Below are 19482 nucleotides of genomic sequence, written 5' to 3'. Positions count from 1 at the left end.
TAAACGCAAACTCGACGACTCATTTCTGATCTCCACAAACCAATGGGTGACGTCACTCATGCTCTGTCCATTTATATTGACGGTCTATGGAATAAACAGATATATAAAAGTGTAATCAGTTTTGCAGTTCCTTTACTTTCAGTGGTCAAGCTATTGGTTTAAAACAAATTTTATGTAACAAATTGAACATTGGATTGAATATTAAAAGGCACCACTCATTTTTTTTCAATTACAGTTACATTTTTTCGTTCAACTAACAAAAAAACTCTGAGTGTATGTTATGGTTTTGTATATGTTTTAGGTTCTTGTTTTATTTTGTAGTCTGTTCTTCTTCCTCGTCATGTCTTGTTTTACTTCCTGCCTACTTGAGGTGTTTCACATGTTCTTGTACCCTTGTGTCATCTGCCTCTTTTTTATCTCGTAACCTGTTGTATTTAGTCTCTGTGTTGTCTTTGTCTAGTGTCAGACCACTGTTCTGTATTTTGTGTGTTTATAGTCTACCTTTTTATCTTGGTGTTCCTGTTTCTTGTGATTCCGGTTTTTTTGACTTCCACTACGTTTAGGACTCCTTTTGACTGCTGTATTCAGGACTCCTTTTGTTTGCATATCTTTTGATTGGAATTAAATCCTCAAGCTCACCACTGCCTTGCTGTCTCTGTATTTGGGTCCACCTATTTTCTGAATCCTTGTTACAGTGTCTTTTACCTGACTCACACTGGGCTGGAGAGGTGAGACGGCAGAGGCATGCCACGGCTCGTAGCATATGATCAGAAACCTCCAATTAAGCCCATAACATGCTCCATTACATAATTAGGCCGAAACCCTCTCTATAGCCTCTTTCTTGCCAACACCTTATGTTTATCTCTCCTTTTCCTTCTGGTTCCTCTGTTCTCTCTGTTCTGACTTCCCCTTTGCCACCTGGCAGAGCAGCAGAAAAGCCGTTTGCAATGTGATGAGGCTTGAGTGTGCAGACCTTTAACTGTGATGACAGAAAATGTGTAAGACCAAGCAAAAACCTATTTAATCAACCCAGAAGAGATTGATTAAATAAGAGAGGTCATGGGATTGTTTTAATTAAATGGGGCTGTTGCTGACTCGTAATGAGAGGTCTCGGGTTGTTGATGGATGCAACAGTCGGTCACAGAGAAGACAGGAGGGCGGGGGTTGTCAATCTGAGGAAAACGGCTTCAGGATGGAAGATGAGAGCAAACTGCGGGGGATTCTGGAGAAGAATTCTGCATGGGAACCTCTCTCATCTGTATTCCTGTCTCAGCCACAGAGCAGACACTCCAGTTGGGGTGTTTGCTGTCCGATGAATTTTCCAAAAGCCTCCTTTCTGAGTTTGCCAAAAATGCTCTTGAATGGTAGCCCATTTCACAGTCCAGTGCAACTACTAATGCCTTTTTCCTCCTGGGAAGCGACACAACTCAATCAGCAAGAGGCTTATGGGCAGTGGAAGGGGGCTGGGAAGTATTTGCAGCATAGAGGAAGATGGATTTTTTTCTCCCTGGCATAGCTGGACAAGTACAGAGAGGAGTCTTGTTTCAGAACTGTATTTCTCGGTTATTTCAATCCTCAGAGGCAGCACGAGTGTGCTTTGTTTCTGTAAGTTAGGGAGCATGGAGACCTGTGGCCTGCAAAGTCTGAGGCTCCATCTGACATTTAATAAACCAGAATACAGCCATGTTGCCACTACTGATTACAGTGATACAGCAGGAGACAAAGGAGGCCGAGAGGTGTGTAGGACAGCACAGGCGATTGGAGAGATGGGGAGTAATAAAGCAGGCATCCTCACAGTCCTCCCTCTCCCTGACCCTGTGTGTCTGTGTGAGTTTATGGCCCACTGTCTGAGGGGGGAAAATAAGATTGTGCTTTATTGCTCAGCAAGCCTCCCCAGCAATAATAGCTTCGCCCCTTTCATCCATCCATTCTGAGAGACATTAGCTCCCATCCAGCCTGGCCCTGCTCAATCTGCAGCTCAAGGCCAAGATTAGTCAACTGAATCAGACTCTCAATATTGCGGAGTGCCACCTCTGCCTACAGCTAAGATGTATCATAATCTCTTCTTTCTCCACGTTGAATAAAGGACCAATATAAAAAGAGAAGGGCACAATGGAGAGCACCTGATATGATGAGGATATGATTGAACTACTTATTAGTGTACCAGCTTACCTAAGCATTTGTAAGGCACCACGATGTGGGCATGCCCTTTGCACACCTTCTTCTCCTTCTTGCACCAGTTCTCGATACGGATTGGCTGGTTGGCTTCCACCACGTTTGTGATTTGGAGCTCGGGATACATCTGTTGGATGAAGAAGCAAAGAGTGTATGAACTATTCTGATCGTTTACTTAAGTAAAAGTACTAATACCACACTGTAAAAACACTCTGTACACAAAAATCGTCATTTAGTGTCATTGGAGGCGTTTTTGCCCAGAGGAAATGGACTACAGACAGCTAGTTCTGCATGTTTTCAACCCGCCCATTGTGGGTGGGATTGTCAGTAGCCGATGTGAGTCGAGTGTCAGCCATCTTGAAGTTAAACTAAGCTAAGCTAAATTTATCCAATTAATGCTAACTGCTGATGGAGATTGTGACTGTTAAGTGTTAAATTCTACATTCAATGCAAATTCACAGCTGTGTTTATAATTTGTGTTTACATCCCTCCAAGTGCTAATGCTACCATTGCGTTAGCTGAACCTTACGGAGCCTTTAATGTGTGTGCACTAAATTTAGCCCGTTTCATAAGTCGTTTTTGTATATTTGTATCATTCTTTCCAGCAGCGAAATATCCCTTTAAAGTGCTTGTATGCTCATTTTTAGGTTTATAATTTTATTTTGAGGTTGTGCCTGATTAAGTTTACATGGTTTCATTTTAAGAAAACACTATATTTTTGTTGTGCTGCACATTTCTGCAGCTCCTCTTTTCACCCTGTGTGTTGAGCTCTCTGTTTTAGCTACAGACGTTTTTTTTTTTAGCATCTCACTTCTATCCCATCTTTGTTGAGAGTCCACATGCGCAGTACCTAGGTTAGGACTACTAGCCAGTCAGAGCAGTCAAGCAGAGTTGGCGTGCCACGCTAGCAGCTAGGCGAGCATTATAACGTGTGTTTCAAAGTGGCGCACGTTTGTCACGGAAGTAAACGCTGGACTACAACAGATCTGTTCTGAGCAGTTTGTAAACAGTGCTTTCTGTAGATGGTGAAGTCCCTTTGGGGTGGACATTGGGTATTTTCCTTTTGTAAACCTATAACATGCACAAAAAAAGATATGTAACACAATAAAGGAATGGTAAAAAAACTAAAATCAAAGTATTCAAAGTAAAAATACTTAATGCAGAAAAATCTTCCCATTTTATAAAGTGTAAAGGATCCAAAAAGTTGTGTGTTTAATGGTCTAATCATCTCAGGTAGACTTGTAGGACCTTATATTGTTGGCTAGTTTAATTTCTAGGCCCAAACTTCCTCTTTGAAGCATACGTATATTTTTCATAATCATCCGGCCAAAATAAATCATCATAAACAGAGATAATTTTGGTCAAAAGTACATCCCTTATGTCCTCATAAGGGCGATAAAACAAATAAATGAACCTTGTTCTCAGTTTCATCCAGCTCACATAATAAACAAAGTCTGTCCTCCTCTGGCGTGGCATTAAACCTGGCAGTATACTTAGAAATGAGAGCGATATTTTGTTTGTATGTTTGTGTGTGTGTGTGTGGGTGTGTGTGTTGGTGTGTGAGAGAGAAGGTGCGGTAAGTGGAGCTTCAATGGGATCCTTTAATCCATGCTTTATTCTCCCTAGATGCCATCTGCTCAACCATGAAAGAGCATGCGATTTTCTCCCAAATGCCATCAAAATGTCATCAATAAAGGAAAGTGAAGCTTGCGAGGAAAGCTGCTCGAAAAATGTACAGCCGTGCTTTTTGTCTTGGACAGCTGCATGATAAACCATGACAGTAATACCAGCAGTCTCCTGGGTTAGAAGATACAGACGTAGGAACAAGAAAAAAAGAGTGACAATATCCATGTCACAGAAAAAAATGTCCTTAATTGTAGAGACAGCTAGCAGCTAGATAAATGACAGCCGCAGGGTCTGCTAATTGAAATTACACCCACTACACTGCAAATAAGGTCTAACTTCAGGAACAACTCCAACTGACTCCAATGGCAAATCACGGTGAAATGAAAACTGACTGTTTCCACCTCAATATAATCTGTCTTTTAATACTGAGGCTACCACCAGTTAGCTTGTTAGCAGAAAAAAATGAAACCTAGAGGATAACAGCTAGCCTGGCTATGTCTAACTGTAACTAAATCTGCCTACCGGCACCAATTAACACATTTTATCTCTAATTAATCCAGAGCTGCAAAGATTAATTGCCTACTGTTTTGATAATCAATTCATTGGTTTGAGTCATTTTTCATCTATGAAAAAAGATTATTATGATAATGGCAGCTCTGTACATGGGCGAGCACGTCTAACCTTTAGCTCTCCTTAAAGTAATTTTAATTGGTTCTACCTATGATGGCAACCCACTTTGTCCCTGTCCTTTTTTTAAGTGACTTCCATTCCGCCACTTCTCTCAGGCTGGATCTTATTTCTTTTATTTGATATCTCCTCAATCCTCGGTCCTCGGCTGAACCGGGAGTTGGACTGGCCCTCCTTCTTGAAGGCCATCTCAAAGCTCTTATTCCTGCCCCGAGGAGGAGCTAGCATCGAGGCGGGATCATAGAGGAGCTATATGCGAGGATATCAAGTACAGCATTTCTGGGAGCCGTGCAGCTAAAGGAGTTGCTAACTCTCATGTGATGCCTCAGACCAAAGGACGTCTCACCCCTCTAAAACACACTTTCTTCATTTCCTCTCTCCTCCTATGATAATCTTGCATCTCACCCTTGCTCCCTCTGTGGGACGGACTAAGAAGCGAGGAAGGGAAGCAAGTGAAGGATGCAATTTAAGGAATTAAGGTCCAGCCTGAGACTGATGAGATGTGTCCGCGTCACAGTGACTCACCTCCTGGCAGTACTGCAGCACACCCTCTTTGGTTCCTACGCAGCTCTTGGTTCCGGATGGGTCGGGTTCCCAGCGGCCGGTCTGAATGTTGACGTGCATGTTGAGCTTTCCGCAGAACATTGCCACCTGTGGCTCGGCCACGGCAAACCCTGTGCCTGCATTGGCTGCTAGTGCCTGTAACAAGAGCAAGTAAGAGAGGGGGAGAGAAATGGGGGTTAATGCATTCAATCATTAAAGAGCCCGTAAAAGCAGAACAGCATTGTGGCTGACTTAACTTAACTGACCCCACTTGCTTTTCCCATAAACCTGTCATAAGCCTGACTATGGGTGTTACATGATCCACCATCCAGTATTACCGATGCAAAGTGAAAATATCAATACATATCATCCGTAACATGCATCATAATTTTCTATTCCCTCAATTATATCTATCCTTTTAATAAAAAGATGACTTTGTTTTCAATTAAGGTGTCTGGCATTGCTTGGTAAAGATTGGTAAACATATCTGAGTTGCTATAAATGGCACTGGGTTAAATGGATTGTCTCGTATCGGTCGCAGGCCCCTGAATATGAATTAAAATTGTATCTCACAGACTTTGTGATATCAGTAATTATTCTATCGTTGTCCAAAGAACCAATATAATATTGTCTCGTGACCACACTTGCACCCCTAAGCCTGACACAGGAGTCTGAACACGTACAGTAAGTTTCAGCTCATGTACTGCAATGGGTAACTCTGCTAGATGTGATGGAGCAACATCAGAACTGGCTGTCAACGCTTGGCTGCTCCTGCGACTCAACTCTGCAGTCCTGAGAGAGCAGTGGGGCTCAGACAGGAGACAAATTAAAAGCACCTTGGGAATGTTTGGCTAGGTTGACGGTTAAACAAGTAGGGGATGGATTGGATTTGTGCACAAGGTTTGGTTTTTTGCTCTAGCGCCCATTGAGTGACTGAGAGGCTGCACACAGAGAGCAGAAGGGGAAGAACAATCCTGTTTTCCGCCATGGCTCATCCAGGCCTCCTGGGACCAAAGGCTTTCCACAAAGGATGGATCATTTCCTCTTAAAGATAAACACTGATGGATCACCATCCACTATACAGTATGTGTGCTGTACAGACACATGTAAACAATAATTTGATGTAATGCAAATATGCATGCTGAGCAGGTTTGGAATTTTGTTTGATTTGATTTCGACTTTTGGATTTCATTTCATTTTTTTCTGAGTGTGTTTGCTGCTTAAAGTTGAAGTATTTAGCTATACATATACGCACAAAATACATGGTTAGAGAATAAATAAGTTTAATGTTTAATCTTTGCACTCTGAGGGCCCAATCTTGCACCCGGCGTGACGCAAAGTGTCTTTGCCATTTTAAGACCAACACAGTTGATAATTTCCAGTCATGCGCCCACGTCGTTTAAACACCAAATGCACCTTCACCCATCTTTGCACCCATGGGCGTGCTGGTCTTACAAGGAGGTGTGTTCAGGTGTGTTGTTATCTTGAGAGAGCAGTAAGCAATTGGGCCATTGACCAACAAAAAGCTGGTCTAAAGTTCATAACGCAGCGCATTAGTGAAATGAACCTAGGGTCATGCACAGCATGCACACTATGCTTGTTACACACACACACACACACACCCACACACACAGGGAAGCACAGCAGCACACAAACATGCAAAAAATTAGAAATAAAAATAATACGGGGCTAATCCGCCATCATAATAGCAATGTACAAACACGCCTGGCTTTTAAAGGGAATGGAAGATGACACTCTGATTGGCTGATTGCATGTTACGCTCAAAACACACCTATGAAATTAGGGGTGGGAATCACCAGAGGCACCACGATACGATATCACGATACTTGGGTCATGATACGATATTATTGCGATTTTAAACATATTGCGATATTCTGCGACATATTGCAATTTATCAGCTTTTTTACAACTTCATTATTTTGTCCCCAAAGGAAAACGTTGTCAACATCTGTTTGTTCATCTCACATGAATTTTGTTGCTGTAAAATGTGACTGTTAAGCTGACTAACAAACCAACACTTTCATGAATATGTTATAAATGTCGTATACACCTGGCAAACTGAACTGATGGCATTTAATTAAGGGGGACTAGACTGTAATACCAACAGGTATGCACTGCTGTGCTACTACAGGTAGATTTTTACAATACAACTTCAGCCCTTAACCCCCTAGGGAATTAGAAAGGCAATAACTGTTAAATTTAAAATAAAACACGTAGCCTTACATTAAAATTAAATGTTAAAATTAAACAAAATGCAACATGTACTCTTTAAGTAAACATAATTTGCTACGGTTTGCTACTGTTAGTTCAAAAACATTTTGTGTTTGCAAAACACTATGTGCCCAAATATTAGAAGCGTTGTCGGTGACAACCACCAGGTTTGTGTACCCCATTCTCGCGCAGCATTTGGCAGAAGGGGAGCAATGTTCTCCCCGGTGTGACTTTAGTGTACTGCTCTAATTTGGAGAACGTGAGACAGCAGTTGCCAGTCTTCTGTGATATAATGAGCTGTAATAGTCACATAGAACCTTAAAAGTTCCTGAACTTTATGCTTAACTTCTCTGTAGACTAGAGCTCGAGTACGGCTGTATCCGTGAAAAAGCGGCGCCACGGAGTAACGTACCTTGGTTCCAGTATTTTTAGCAAGTGACATAATCCCTCATTTCCCCCAAAGTTGTATGGACGCAGGTCTTTGCACATGAAGTAGGCAATAGCTTGACAAAGCTACCTCCAAATTCAGAGCGAGCGAAGAAAATAACTCAAGCCAAGTGTGTCCAGTGTTGGTTGGTTTTTCGGCGGAGGTGGTTTAGCATTAGCTTTACCGTTCTCAGCTAACGCTAACTCTGGATGGTAGCGTGTGAGATGAGCCCCTCATGTTGGTGGTATTCCCTGAGTATTTTATTTGCACACGACACTCCTTGCAAATCCCATGTATCCTATCCATCTCAGTTGTCCCTTCCTTGTTAAAAAATCCGAAAAAGTTTCAAACACTTGATTTAAACACAGACGGTGCATTTCTGATTTCTTTCTCTGATGCTGCCATGTTTATTTTAACTTAAATCTTCCTGCATGCTGACAGTCACCCCGCTGACCTTACCAGAAAACAAACAGCGCCATCTGGTGGACTGAATAGGCAATTTATTTGATTATTCTACTACCAAACAGTTAAATTCTCACGTGTAATTTAAATAATAAAAGATCGATACTAGGCGTCTGTGTATCGATACAGTATTGCCACGGGAAATATCGCGATACTATGCCGTATCGATTTTCCCCCCTTACCCCTTTATGAAATAAGTACAACCCCGCGCGGACCCTTTCTTCTGCCATCAAACTAGCAAACGCAGCTGCGCCACGCACTTCACGCCGTGTGCTAAACAACTAAGCTAAGCTAAACAACTAAAACTGAAATGATTTCTTTCCTGTTTTTTAGTTTGGTAATATAGTTTCAGTTCAGTATAGTTTTTTGTTTTGCTGGAATAGTTTTTTTATTTTTGTGTTGTTACATCTTTTTATTATTTTTTCACACAGTAACACATCTTCACATTCTATAATGTTGTGCTTTTTTTGTAACAAAGGGGCTTTAACCAAATCACAATCCAAAAAAAAAGAAAAACAGCAACAGGATGCTACACCCCCAAAAAAAGGGATTCTACAGGGTACCCATCAGTCACACGTGTTGTCTTCTCAAAATGGTGTATAAAAGGTTGCCATCTCCCCTTACATTTATCCTTTTCCACCTCTTTCAATAATGTTAGATGGGCTGGTGGGTTTTTCTGCTTCCAATTCAGGGTCCCAAAATGTATCAAATCATTTGGATTATTTAACAAAACTGTTGTGGCCGTTTTTGTTTTTCTTTAAGTTTTTCTTTGTTTCAGTTTACTACAGTAAATATACTTTTCACTTGCCTATTTTCCTTTCGGTTTAACACTGGTTCTGAGACACTGCGGGGACAAAGATGATGTGATTTCAAACCAGAGTTTCCCATCCTTGTTTACAACCCATCCCTGAATCATAGACTGTATAGCATTCATGAAAGGAAATCTACTATCTGTCCCCCGTGGTGTCCTTCCTGTCATTATTTACTGAACCCTGCCATTCCTTCGGCAAGCAGGAACACCCAGTCCGCCTCTCCCTTAATACACATCCACTGTCTGTGGAAAATGGACACCAACTGTCCAAAACTACTGTGTCATTAGATTTCACCTGACATGGTGCAGTCACTCATCAGATCCTCATTGAGACAATAAGTCACGGCTGCTAACACTCGCCTGATGCTAGGGGAGTCACAGCACGAGGAACTTTAATGAACCAGTGAGGCCGTGTAGTTCTGCATGCCAAAGTATCCCCAAAACACACACTAGGGAGCATCCAGACAGGATGTAGAACGGAACTGATGCCCTCTTGATTGTCATAATGTCATCATGCTAAGTAAACAGAGAGATCAAGGGAATGAGCGAGGACTCAAATGTCTGACCAGCGCAGAGCCACGGAGAAAAAAAAACAGCTGAAGAGGAAGACTTGAGTAAATGTGTGTTAGACAAAGCTCTCCGCCTGATTCTGCGCAGGCTTCTGGGCTGATAATAAGCGCAGAACAGAGTAGAGCGAGGACAAAACAAGTGCTGTGTAATCAGCAGTTGGCTGTAGCGTGTGATGAGCCGCAGAGCCGGCCAGAGCAGAGTCTGCACGCACAGACACACACACACAAACACACACACATACACTGAGGAGAGCTCCAGCCACATGCATATATTCAGCCGCACAAAGCCCATGCAAACACATAACACGCTATCATAAAACACACAAAAACCATGCGTACAGCCACAGAGGCACATGTTCTCCATAGATTCAAGCAAAACACACACTGGACTATGTTGATTTGAGGCAAAGCAGGCTCGCATTCAACCTCATTTCCCCTCCTTCCTCCATCTCCATGTCTTTGTGCTGCACTCCTCCCTCTGTCTGCATCACCACTGCCTTGTTTGCTCTCCTCCCTCTCATTCCTTTGTGAGATTGGCTCGGGTTGTATGAGAAGCAGAGAGGTGGGGAGGAAATGAGGGACGCAGAGAAACATGTTAGGAAGGAACACAATGGTAGGTAGTGACAGCCTGACCACAACTAGACTCTGCGGCTGTGAAAAAACAAGTGTCAGGGACTTCTGTATGCCCCTTTGACTCCACTACAGAGGTAAAGTATTATTGTTCAATTCTTCAAGTTCAACAATTGCAGGTGAGGCAGAGTGGAGGTGGTTTATTAAGCCAGTGCCTTAAAGGACCCATATAGTAAAAATGGAGATTTCCAGTGCTATATAAATACTGTGAAAGTATCAAAATGCTCAATCAAGAGAGAAACGCACACAGGCCGTATTCACAAAGTGTGCCTTTAAACAAGGCGTCAGGACTTCCGTAGCTTTGTGATGTCACAACTATACTCTATATATGTACAAAAGTGGCGCTACAGTGCCGATACAGTCATTCCCCAAATGCAATGACGGTGCAGAGACTCTGAAGTGCAGACACAGAAGACCCGGAAATGCTGACCAATCAGAGAAGACTGGGCTTTTTTGGTATGAGGGCATAAAGAGACAGGTGCTTAAAAGAAGCAAGGGTGAATACAGGTACTATATATTCAAACGGACAGTGTTTTTTGGAACTAAAGCATGTAAACATGTTCTAGTAGAAATTCCAAAATGCAAGTAGGAACCTGAAAATAAGCTTAAAATAGGACCTTCTGTAGTCACATGCCTGTTTAGAAAAGAGATGCTCTGGGTCCCACTTGCACAAAGAGATCAGCAGAGATCAAGATGAGGGACACACACAGACACAGAGGGCTTGAGGGGAAAACAGCAGGGCTGAGGAAGAGATTTGTCTTGTCTGTGGTCCCTGTCTCATCACCAGCGATACCTGAACCAGAAGGATGACTGGCCTCGGGGAAACAGACCCAACATTCACATCTGCTGACTGCAATATCTCTAAAAAAACATACAAGCTACTATAGGAGATAGAGTCAACTTTGTCCCAGAGACAAGTTAGGAGTTTTGGGCTCATCTTGAAAGTTTTTACTGGGTCGTTGTGACTGAGTGTCGTGACTAGGACATTTATTTCAAAGCCAGTTGAGCACACAGCTAGAGGGTAGAGGGCTTTTTTTTTTACATCATCCACAGAGCGGCTTGTTCTGTCGGCCAGCAAAGGCTGGTGAAATGGAATAAGAAGAACAAAAAAGTGAAGAAATAGAGGTTACTTTTGTGGGTCAGAGATTTGGTCTTTCAATGTGACTCAATGTAACTGAACTCCTTCTTTATGTTTGCCTGAAATAACTCTTGACAGTAATTTGTTTTCACATGAAACAGAGGGGACTTTAATCTTAAAGTTCAAAAGTGGAGAGAAAAAGACTGAAAAATGTACTTTGATGGTAGCCCTTGAGGATCACTTGTGTTCAAGTTTAGTTAGTTGAAGTAGTTCTGGTGATATTTATGATCTGGGTGCAAAACAACACCCAGAGGCACCTGGCTACCTTATGTGTACCTTATAACAAAACATGAACAGATTTCCCTAACATTAGTTATTTGTAGTTATTTATGAGTTCTCACTAAATAATATGATAATAATTTGTTTTATTGTCACAACAAAACAGAGAATATGTCAAAGTTCTGATTAATAAAATGTAAAAAAAAAAAGTACAAACTTAAGATATGGAACTTGAAAAAACCATCAGATTAAAAAAAATCTGTGTTGCCAACAGGGACGTTGTAGAGCGCCCTCTGGTGGACAACATATGCAAAGTCAACGCTCATAACATGGTTGACCGTCCGTTTTTATTGTTCAAATATACATTTATCGGAATCATTTATTATTAATCATTACAATGGATTCTGTTGAATGATTATTTTTTTTTAAATCAGCCATTATTAATGCCGATACTGATTGGGAAATACCTAACATCGGCCTATAATATCAGTCCGCCAATATATTGGTAGGGCTCTTGCGCATACCAAGCCTGAAGGTGTAGATGACAGGAAGGGTTGGCTGGATCAAGATCTGTAATCACATTTAATTAACTGGGATCAAAAAGATGAGTCATGAACATTTCAACAGGTTACAGGAAGAGAAAGGTTACAGAAAGTTAAAGTGTAAAAATACACACAAATATATCTTTTGAGACTAATAGTTTTCAGAGACAGGGTAAGCACAAGGTGTATTTTCATCTATTGTCTTTCCCCTTCTACCATGTCTAAATCACTATCATGTAGAGCTGTATTGTGTTAAATTTCTAAAGCTTAAACAGATACATTTACCATTGACTGTTACAGGCTGGAAAAGCTCTAGTTTTGGTCTTGAATTCAGCACAGAAACAAATTTACTGCAAAAATATGCTGCCACACCCAACAAGCCCAAGTCATCAAGCATCCAGGTCTCATTACTGACTCACTGTGAGATGTTATATCATGTTTAAGTGTGAATACTTGCTGCTAAGTGGAGGTTTAGCAACTCACCGGGAGAGACAAAAGAGGGAGAGGGAGTGGAAGTTGGGAAAAGGGCGAGGCACTGAGAGAAGAGAAAACAAGAGAGCGTTAAAGCGATGACAAATAGGTTAAATTGACGACGGAAACAGGGAACGCGCGCTGATTGGTTTATGTCCTGGCTTGACATATTTTTCTTAAATGAACGCAGACTGTAATGCAATAAAAGAGGACGCGAGGCGGCGAGGAGAGACAGGCCTGCCACCACAGACGCTTGTCAAAAGCTGTGTAGGCTGAGGATCATTTAGCACGTTTGCAATCTTCTCTGCAAACACACACCAGTCTGTTGCTGCTTTCCCAGTCTGCCTCCAGCACACAAACATGTTTTATTAGCCTGCTCTGTGCTACGAGCCAAGTTTCAACATAAAACAAGCTAAGGCAAGACAGTGCATGGACACACAAACAAACACACACCCACAGACTTTTTATTTAGCAACACACACAGAGACACAAGACACACACACACACACACACACACACACACACACACATAAGTCTGTCTTCATTTTCATTGGAAAGCATTACCCGGTTACACTTAAAGCAGAAGAGCGATGCTATTTTGAGTTATTGCTCTTTTACTGTCTACATCTAGTCTGCATTACACCGTCAAGCATTTTATGATATGCATATGTTTATATATATTTAACTCGTTTTTAATGTTGCAATACAACCTCCCAGGTGCCACACCTTTCTTATCTTAAAAATAAATTGGAAATATATACTGTACATGTGAGAGCCAGGTTTTATTTCTTGCAGGATTATTTCCCAGAGACTTTTATTTCTTGCTGTGTGTGATTGACGTTGAGCAGAGTGGGAATGAGCATGAGAATGCTGAATGTCGGTGCAATGAAATAACCATTAATCAGAAAAAACTTTGACCAAACCAAATCAAGGCTTTACACTTAGTGTGATTGACTATTTGGCTCAGGGAAATTTTCAAGCTGTGGTAACAGTTTTTGAGGGCTGGATAATAATAAAAAGACAGAAATCGGTCTTTTCTATAACCCAAAAGGAAGTGAATGAAGCGTGGGTTCTTTGACAATGATTGTATGTACACACCAGCAGCAATAATATTATAGATAAAAGGAAAGAGCCACTAAGACTACTGGCTCAAACACACAAACTCAACATAAAACATCAAAGTTTTGGGTAAATCTCCCTGGACTGGTACGGGTCAGTTTTACATGACCTACCATACAGCATCTGGACTGGATCCAAATAAGCTAATCCAATCTCTTTGTGTGTGTGTGGGGGGGCCTCAGGTCCACCACTCAGGGCAGCATGATCAGCAGTGTGTGAGCTCAGGACACACAGGAGGATAGTGAGAAAGAGGAAAAAAGATAAATGAGCGCTATGATCTTCAAAACACCCTCGGGTTGAGTCCAAGTGATAATCCTCTAACACAAACCCAAACACTGAGACTCTGAAATAGCCAAAACAAACCATACACAGAATTCCTTTCCTTTGAAAAGATTTTTTTTTAAGCTATAGCGCGTCGTTTCTGTCGCCCCCATGAGGCATTCTAAGTAATGACAACAACACTGTTGTTGCATCCACGTCACACAATTATCTTCAAGTCGCCGGACGACACAGTCTTCTGAACATAGTCATACTGAGAAATACTGAGAGAGTTGTGTGGAGCTGATGGTCTTAATTAGCTTCGTAGCAACTAGTTTATTGGCACTGGCTTGAATATAACAGACGTCATTCATTTTGAAAAATTACGCACTAAAGCTTTCATGTAATTTTTGTTATTTGAGATAAAACACAATTTCAGTTGCACTTTTGATATGAGGACACATCAGTTGTTCTGCACAGACATTTATAGAAAAAAATGACTATTTTTCAGTCATTTGTCTGTAGCTCATTCTGGTAAACAAATCGTTTTGTGACTTTAAAGTTGTGAATCGTGAGATAAGTGTTTCGCCAATATCCCTACGTTGAATACAATAGCAGCTCATCTCCAAACCTTGTAGGCCTCACTGATCCATGGCAACTAGTCTAATTTTGGCAGAGGTACAGTATGGTGAAGCCATCCTCACAGTATGGCCTGTATAAAAGCAGCTCCAGAAAGAGGCACCGGTCAGGACACGTGGGTTCCCAGAATGCTTAGGGCCCATGTGACTCTGCAGAGAAATGCCTGGCATCGTTAATCCAGCTAATCCTTCCCTGTGGTGATTTAATACTTAAACAAGATAGGCACATACACACACACACACACTCCTGTATATGATTTATATAATATATAGGGACTAAGAACTAACATTGATTTCCTTTTTTATTGTGTTGACTAGTAATAGAGAGTAGTGTTCAGCGCAATTACTGCGTCAAGCTAACATGTGGAAGGGAGCGATTACAGCCCTCTTTATTAGCTTCTATTACAGTAAAGCATTTATAAAACAGCTTTCAGAATACCATGTTCTTGTTTATTGTGTCTTGTGCGTGGTTGCTTCTGCAACAACTGAATTTCCCCGTGGGGTAGTTTCAAAATGCCAACCACGGTTTATTGCCTTACAGAACAAAAACAAAACACCATATATGTATGCAGAGCTTTGACCTATTGATCAATGAATGCTAATATTTCGGGTAGTCTCAACAGCCCTGTACAAGAAAACGAATAACCTGACAGTTTAAATTAAATTTTAACTGCTATTCTCTTCCCTGTTCACCTATTATTTTCTCTGATCAACACACCTTTAGTGTCTACTGTGTCTGCCTTTTGTGTAGCCTAGTTATAAAACAAAGCACTTTGCATTAGTCACTGTGAATGAGACCCTTTGTTTGGAGACTGAGCCAGTGAATAAAACTCATCTGCCACTGAATTGGATCTGAGAGAACTTTTTGTTCCATACACGCAAACTACTTCTAGAGATTTTTAACTGTTTTCAAATGGAGGTGAAAGTTAGACATTTTCATGTGCTTTATTAGCCTTACACTGTGAGTATAAGTACAGAAGCTTGTGGGGCAGTCTAGAGCTTAAGTTGGCATTAAAGTTAGGGAAATGTACGGATTTGATGTTTACTGCTTCTCACGTTAAGGAATTCAGTGAGCAGCTTAACTCAAGCTGCAGTGATTGCAACGCCGGTTGTGACCTGAAAGCTGCTACGCTGTTGCTGCAAAGAAATGAGCTGTTTCCCTCCATCCATGCTGCTGTTGTGCCACAGACTGTCACTGAAACAGACAAAGATCTGTATATGCCAAGAGGGATTTGAAATACTGATAAGCATTCAATCTCTAAAATCAATTTTTTCTTATTCATAAGCTTAATACGAACCTGGTTGAGATGTTTACATAAGCTGACTGTGTAAGAGCTCGCTGAGAATCACAATACAAAGTGATATACAATACTAAGTGATTTTAATTTTTTACATCATATTTGTTGTATTTGTCCTAATTGCACCATGGGTTGGAGAGAAACATATTTTTTTTGGCACAGGACAGATGAAGACATGAAAGGGGAGAGAGAGGGGGGGGAATGACATCCCGCAAAGAGGCGGAGTAAACAATAGTTACGTATTGTGACTCCAGATTCTATGTGTTTCATCTACAATCTCTCCCCCTCCCCCTGCTCAGAGAAAACCAGGTGTATCATAAAAAGTGTCAATCATGCACATTTTTCCACTAATCATGCGCTATTGCTACTATGACTGAGCCTTGTCATCCACCTAGGCCAAGTCATTACTATTGCAGGCTTTTGTCAGAATGACGACTATCTGATAAGCCCTGCAAAGTGCATCTGGAGAACTTTATGTTCTGCTTGTGGGCCCTGTGTCGCAGGTGGCATGGACTACATCAGCTTTGCTCTAACCCAATAGCTTAGCCCTTAGATGGCGAAGCCTTGAAGAAATAGAAAGATAGTTACGTATTGTAACTCCAGATTCTGTGAGTATAGGCATGGCCCTCTTAGGCTCTGGCCACTTGCTCCTAGAACATTAGGCTGAAGGAAAAGCTGATGATGGGAGCTGAGCAACGGGTGAGCTCTGTTTATATACAACATTGGCGGACGTAGTTGAAGCCCGTGCTGGACCCAAGGACGGGAAAGAAACTCTTCGCGACTGTGCATGCGCGAAAGGATAAACCCAATAGCGTAGCCCATAGAGGGCGAAACCAATACAAAATAGAACCTCTACATATGTGCGCCCGCTCTACCAACTGAGCTAACCCGGCCACGAGAAACGTATTTTCAATTGCTCTGTATGTCTGGCACAAAATTGACAATGAAGATGACTTGTTTTGATCTAACGTGTCATGCATAGATACGTATAGGGACAACAGCTGGTCATTTTAGAAGTGATTCAAGTCTGAGCCCGGGTATTAAAGTAGATATGAGGAGCTCATAGGTAGTGGCGGCAATAGAACAATTAACTCTTTAATTGAATAGTTAATTCATCTGACATTTCATCTTTTTGGATTAACCGATTCACTGTTTATGGATAGTCCAAAATCCTGAATGACCATCAAACCTTTTCCTAAATCCAAGGGAGAGCTCTAATTTCTTGCTTTGTCCAACCAACAACCAAAGACAAAAGATATATATATATATATATATATATATCAAAAATGAAAGCAAGTTAATCCTCTCATTAAAACAGCTGGATCCAGATCTCGATTGGCCTTTTTTCACTAGTTTTGCATGGAAAATGACCAAAAGATCAACTGTGTATAAAAATTGTTATTGGTTATTTGAGCAGGTTGATAACCTACTCATTTCAGCTTTAGAAGTGTTAGCTAGAGACTCAACAACAAGATCAGAAAATGATTCATATGGTTCAGATAGTATACCAAAATATCAAACAATACATACTCTGATACAGTATCAGTAGCTACTGTAGCACCCAGTATATTGCTGAATCTATGATCGAATGAGCTCATTTTTGTAGTTTGAAAAATGAGACTAATATCTCTGTCCATTACAGCCCATCATACTGTTGATGTTTTTTAATTTAGTGAAGGAGGTCAATAATAGGGACGAACGAGTCATTGTTCTCAAACCAAAACCACGACATGAAAGAATGTGATTAGTTAATCGCAAATACTGTGAATAATCAAATGTGAATTATTTAGTTGAACGTTGGTGTAACATTTGATATCACAGTTTTTATTCCTCTTTCCATTATTATATGTTCTGTTTTTTTCTTGTTCTCCTAGACAAATGTAGGAATAATGTTACATATCACAGATTGTTTACAGAAATGTTCTATTTTCAGTGGATCTTTCTTGATTCTAACATGATCATAGAAGGTGAAATATGTAGCTAAAACAAAGTTTTAATCGCAAAATCTGGCCCTAAAACAGTACTAAAATACTTGATAACCCTTTAACTTTGTATCATTGTCCTTACACATGATTGCCAAATGGGGTTACGATTCCTCGCAGGGGTGAAGCCATGGGAAGGCTGGGACAGTGAGGGGGGAGGACTTTCAGCGACAGAGAGACAGAGACATTTCCATTAGTGACCAAACACCTCAACCATCTCCCACCCTCAGAAGAGCAGACCGTAAAAACTGAATAATGAAAGGAAAAAGGTGTCACATTCTTAGACTTTAAATCCAAAGGGCAACCTCTCACTGCAATGCAAATGAGCTCCTCTGTCTCAGTGAAACAGCCTTTTGTCTTCACCATTTCAAGTGTCCCTATGAGTCACCGCTGCCACAGTTTGGGGAACAGCGGAGTCCAGTCAGTTTCACTTCCCTTCAAAGGAAACAACCTCAATCTGTGAAATTTAGTGTACCATGTGAACTCTGTGTGGGATTCCTCTTCCTCTTTAAAGAGAGATGTCATTCGCTTTCCACTTCTATGAAAACCAGTCTTTTCCCTTGAAAGGGAAAATTGCAAAGAAATGTGCATGTGTGTTTACAAAAAAAAAAAAAAAAATCTTTAAATGATCATGTTCTTTGTTCCCATATCAAATATTTACGGTACTAAAAACATGATTGGGGAATGTGTGCAAGGAATTTGGAAGCTTGTGCGTGAGTCCTGTGTTTGTTGGAGTTTGAGGTGACAGGGCACTTCAAACAAAATGTGGCGTCACCTTTGACCTTTTTTAACAGAAAGCCTAATATTTCTCAATAGCAGTCACTTCTGCTTGACTCATTGTCCTCCCATCATTCATAGCTAGATGGGACTAGACAGGAGAGGAAAGCTTCTTTGCTGCTTCTGCCTCGAACTGGTATACCAGACCACACACCCAACATCCAACACGGAAGACAATGGCACGGCCATGACACGCCGTTACCATCCCATCCCCAGACGGTAAACCTATTTGTAATCCTTTCCGCTCAACCTGTGCTTGATTGAACACACCCTTGTTAATGAGACAGTGTGGAGCTCTTCCAAAGCACAGGATACCATTGACGCAGACGTAGATCTGGGAAATATATCAATATTGTATCAATAAAGTGATATCGTATCACACCGGAGACCAGGGAGACTGTCCTGCGTGTCTCGCTTTCTTCTCGCAATGACATGGCAAGTCATGTACGCTTACGTATACAGCTTTATGTGCAGATAACTCAAAATGCGTACAGATAAATGCCACTTAGCTCAAGTCAAGTCAAGTCAATTTTATTGTCAATGTCTTCACATGTACAAGGCATGAAGAGGAATCCATAATCCAAAAAAATGCACAACAGATAAGACAAGACATACTTACCTAAGTAAAAAAGTGCTAATAAAACAGATTTTTACAACAACATTTTAACACTAAGACAGTACAGGGAAACACTATTACAAGACAAGATAACAAGACAAAAACACAAGAGTGTTATGACGATGTGTTGTGGTAGTGCGTAAAGATGTGCAAAAATGCAACAGCAGCCACTCCAGAGTCCAGAGTTTTTGTGCAAAAAGATGCTATGTACAAAAAGAAGAAAGTGTGCATGCTTGTCTACGCAAAGTCATGATGTCATGTT

General features: G+C 41.1%; 1 protein-coding gene across 9 annotated transcripts in view; it reads right to left on the bottom strand.

Moving 5' to 3' along the window:
- Positions 1-19482, bottom strand: part of aplp2 (amyloid beta (A4) precursor-like protein 2) — an 88213-nt gene that overhangs the window by 45407 nt on the left and 23324 nt on the right. For all 9 annotated transcript variants that reach the window (XM_034866512.1, XM_034866507.1, XM_034866470.1 and 6 more), the window contains exons 2-3: positions 5014-5187; positions 2173-2302 (exon numbers count right to left, since the gene is read on the bottom strand). In XM_034866512.1, coding sequence (XP_034722403.1) covers positions 2173-2302; positions 5014-5187 — 304 coding nt within the window. The remainder of the gene's footprint in view (positions 1-2172; positions 2303-5013; positions 5188-19482) is intronic.

Source organism: Etheostoma cragini, chromosome 3 (assembly GCF_013103735.1).
Source record: "Etheostoma cragini isolate CJK2018 chromosome 3, CSU_Ecrag_1.0, whole genome shotgun sequence".
NCBI lineage: Eukaryota > Metazoa > Chordata > Actinopteri > Perciformes > Percidae > Etheostoma > Etheostoma cragini.
The sequence above is the reverse complement of the archived record's forward strand: the minus strand, read 5'-3'. Positions and strand labels throughout refer to the sequence as shown.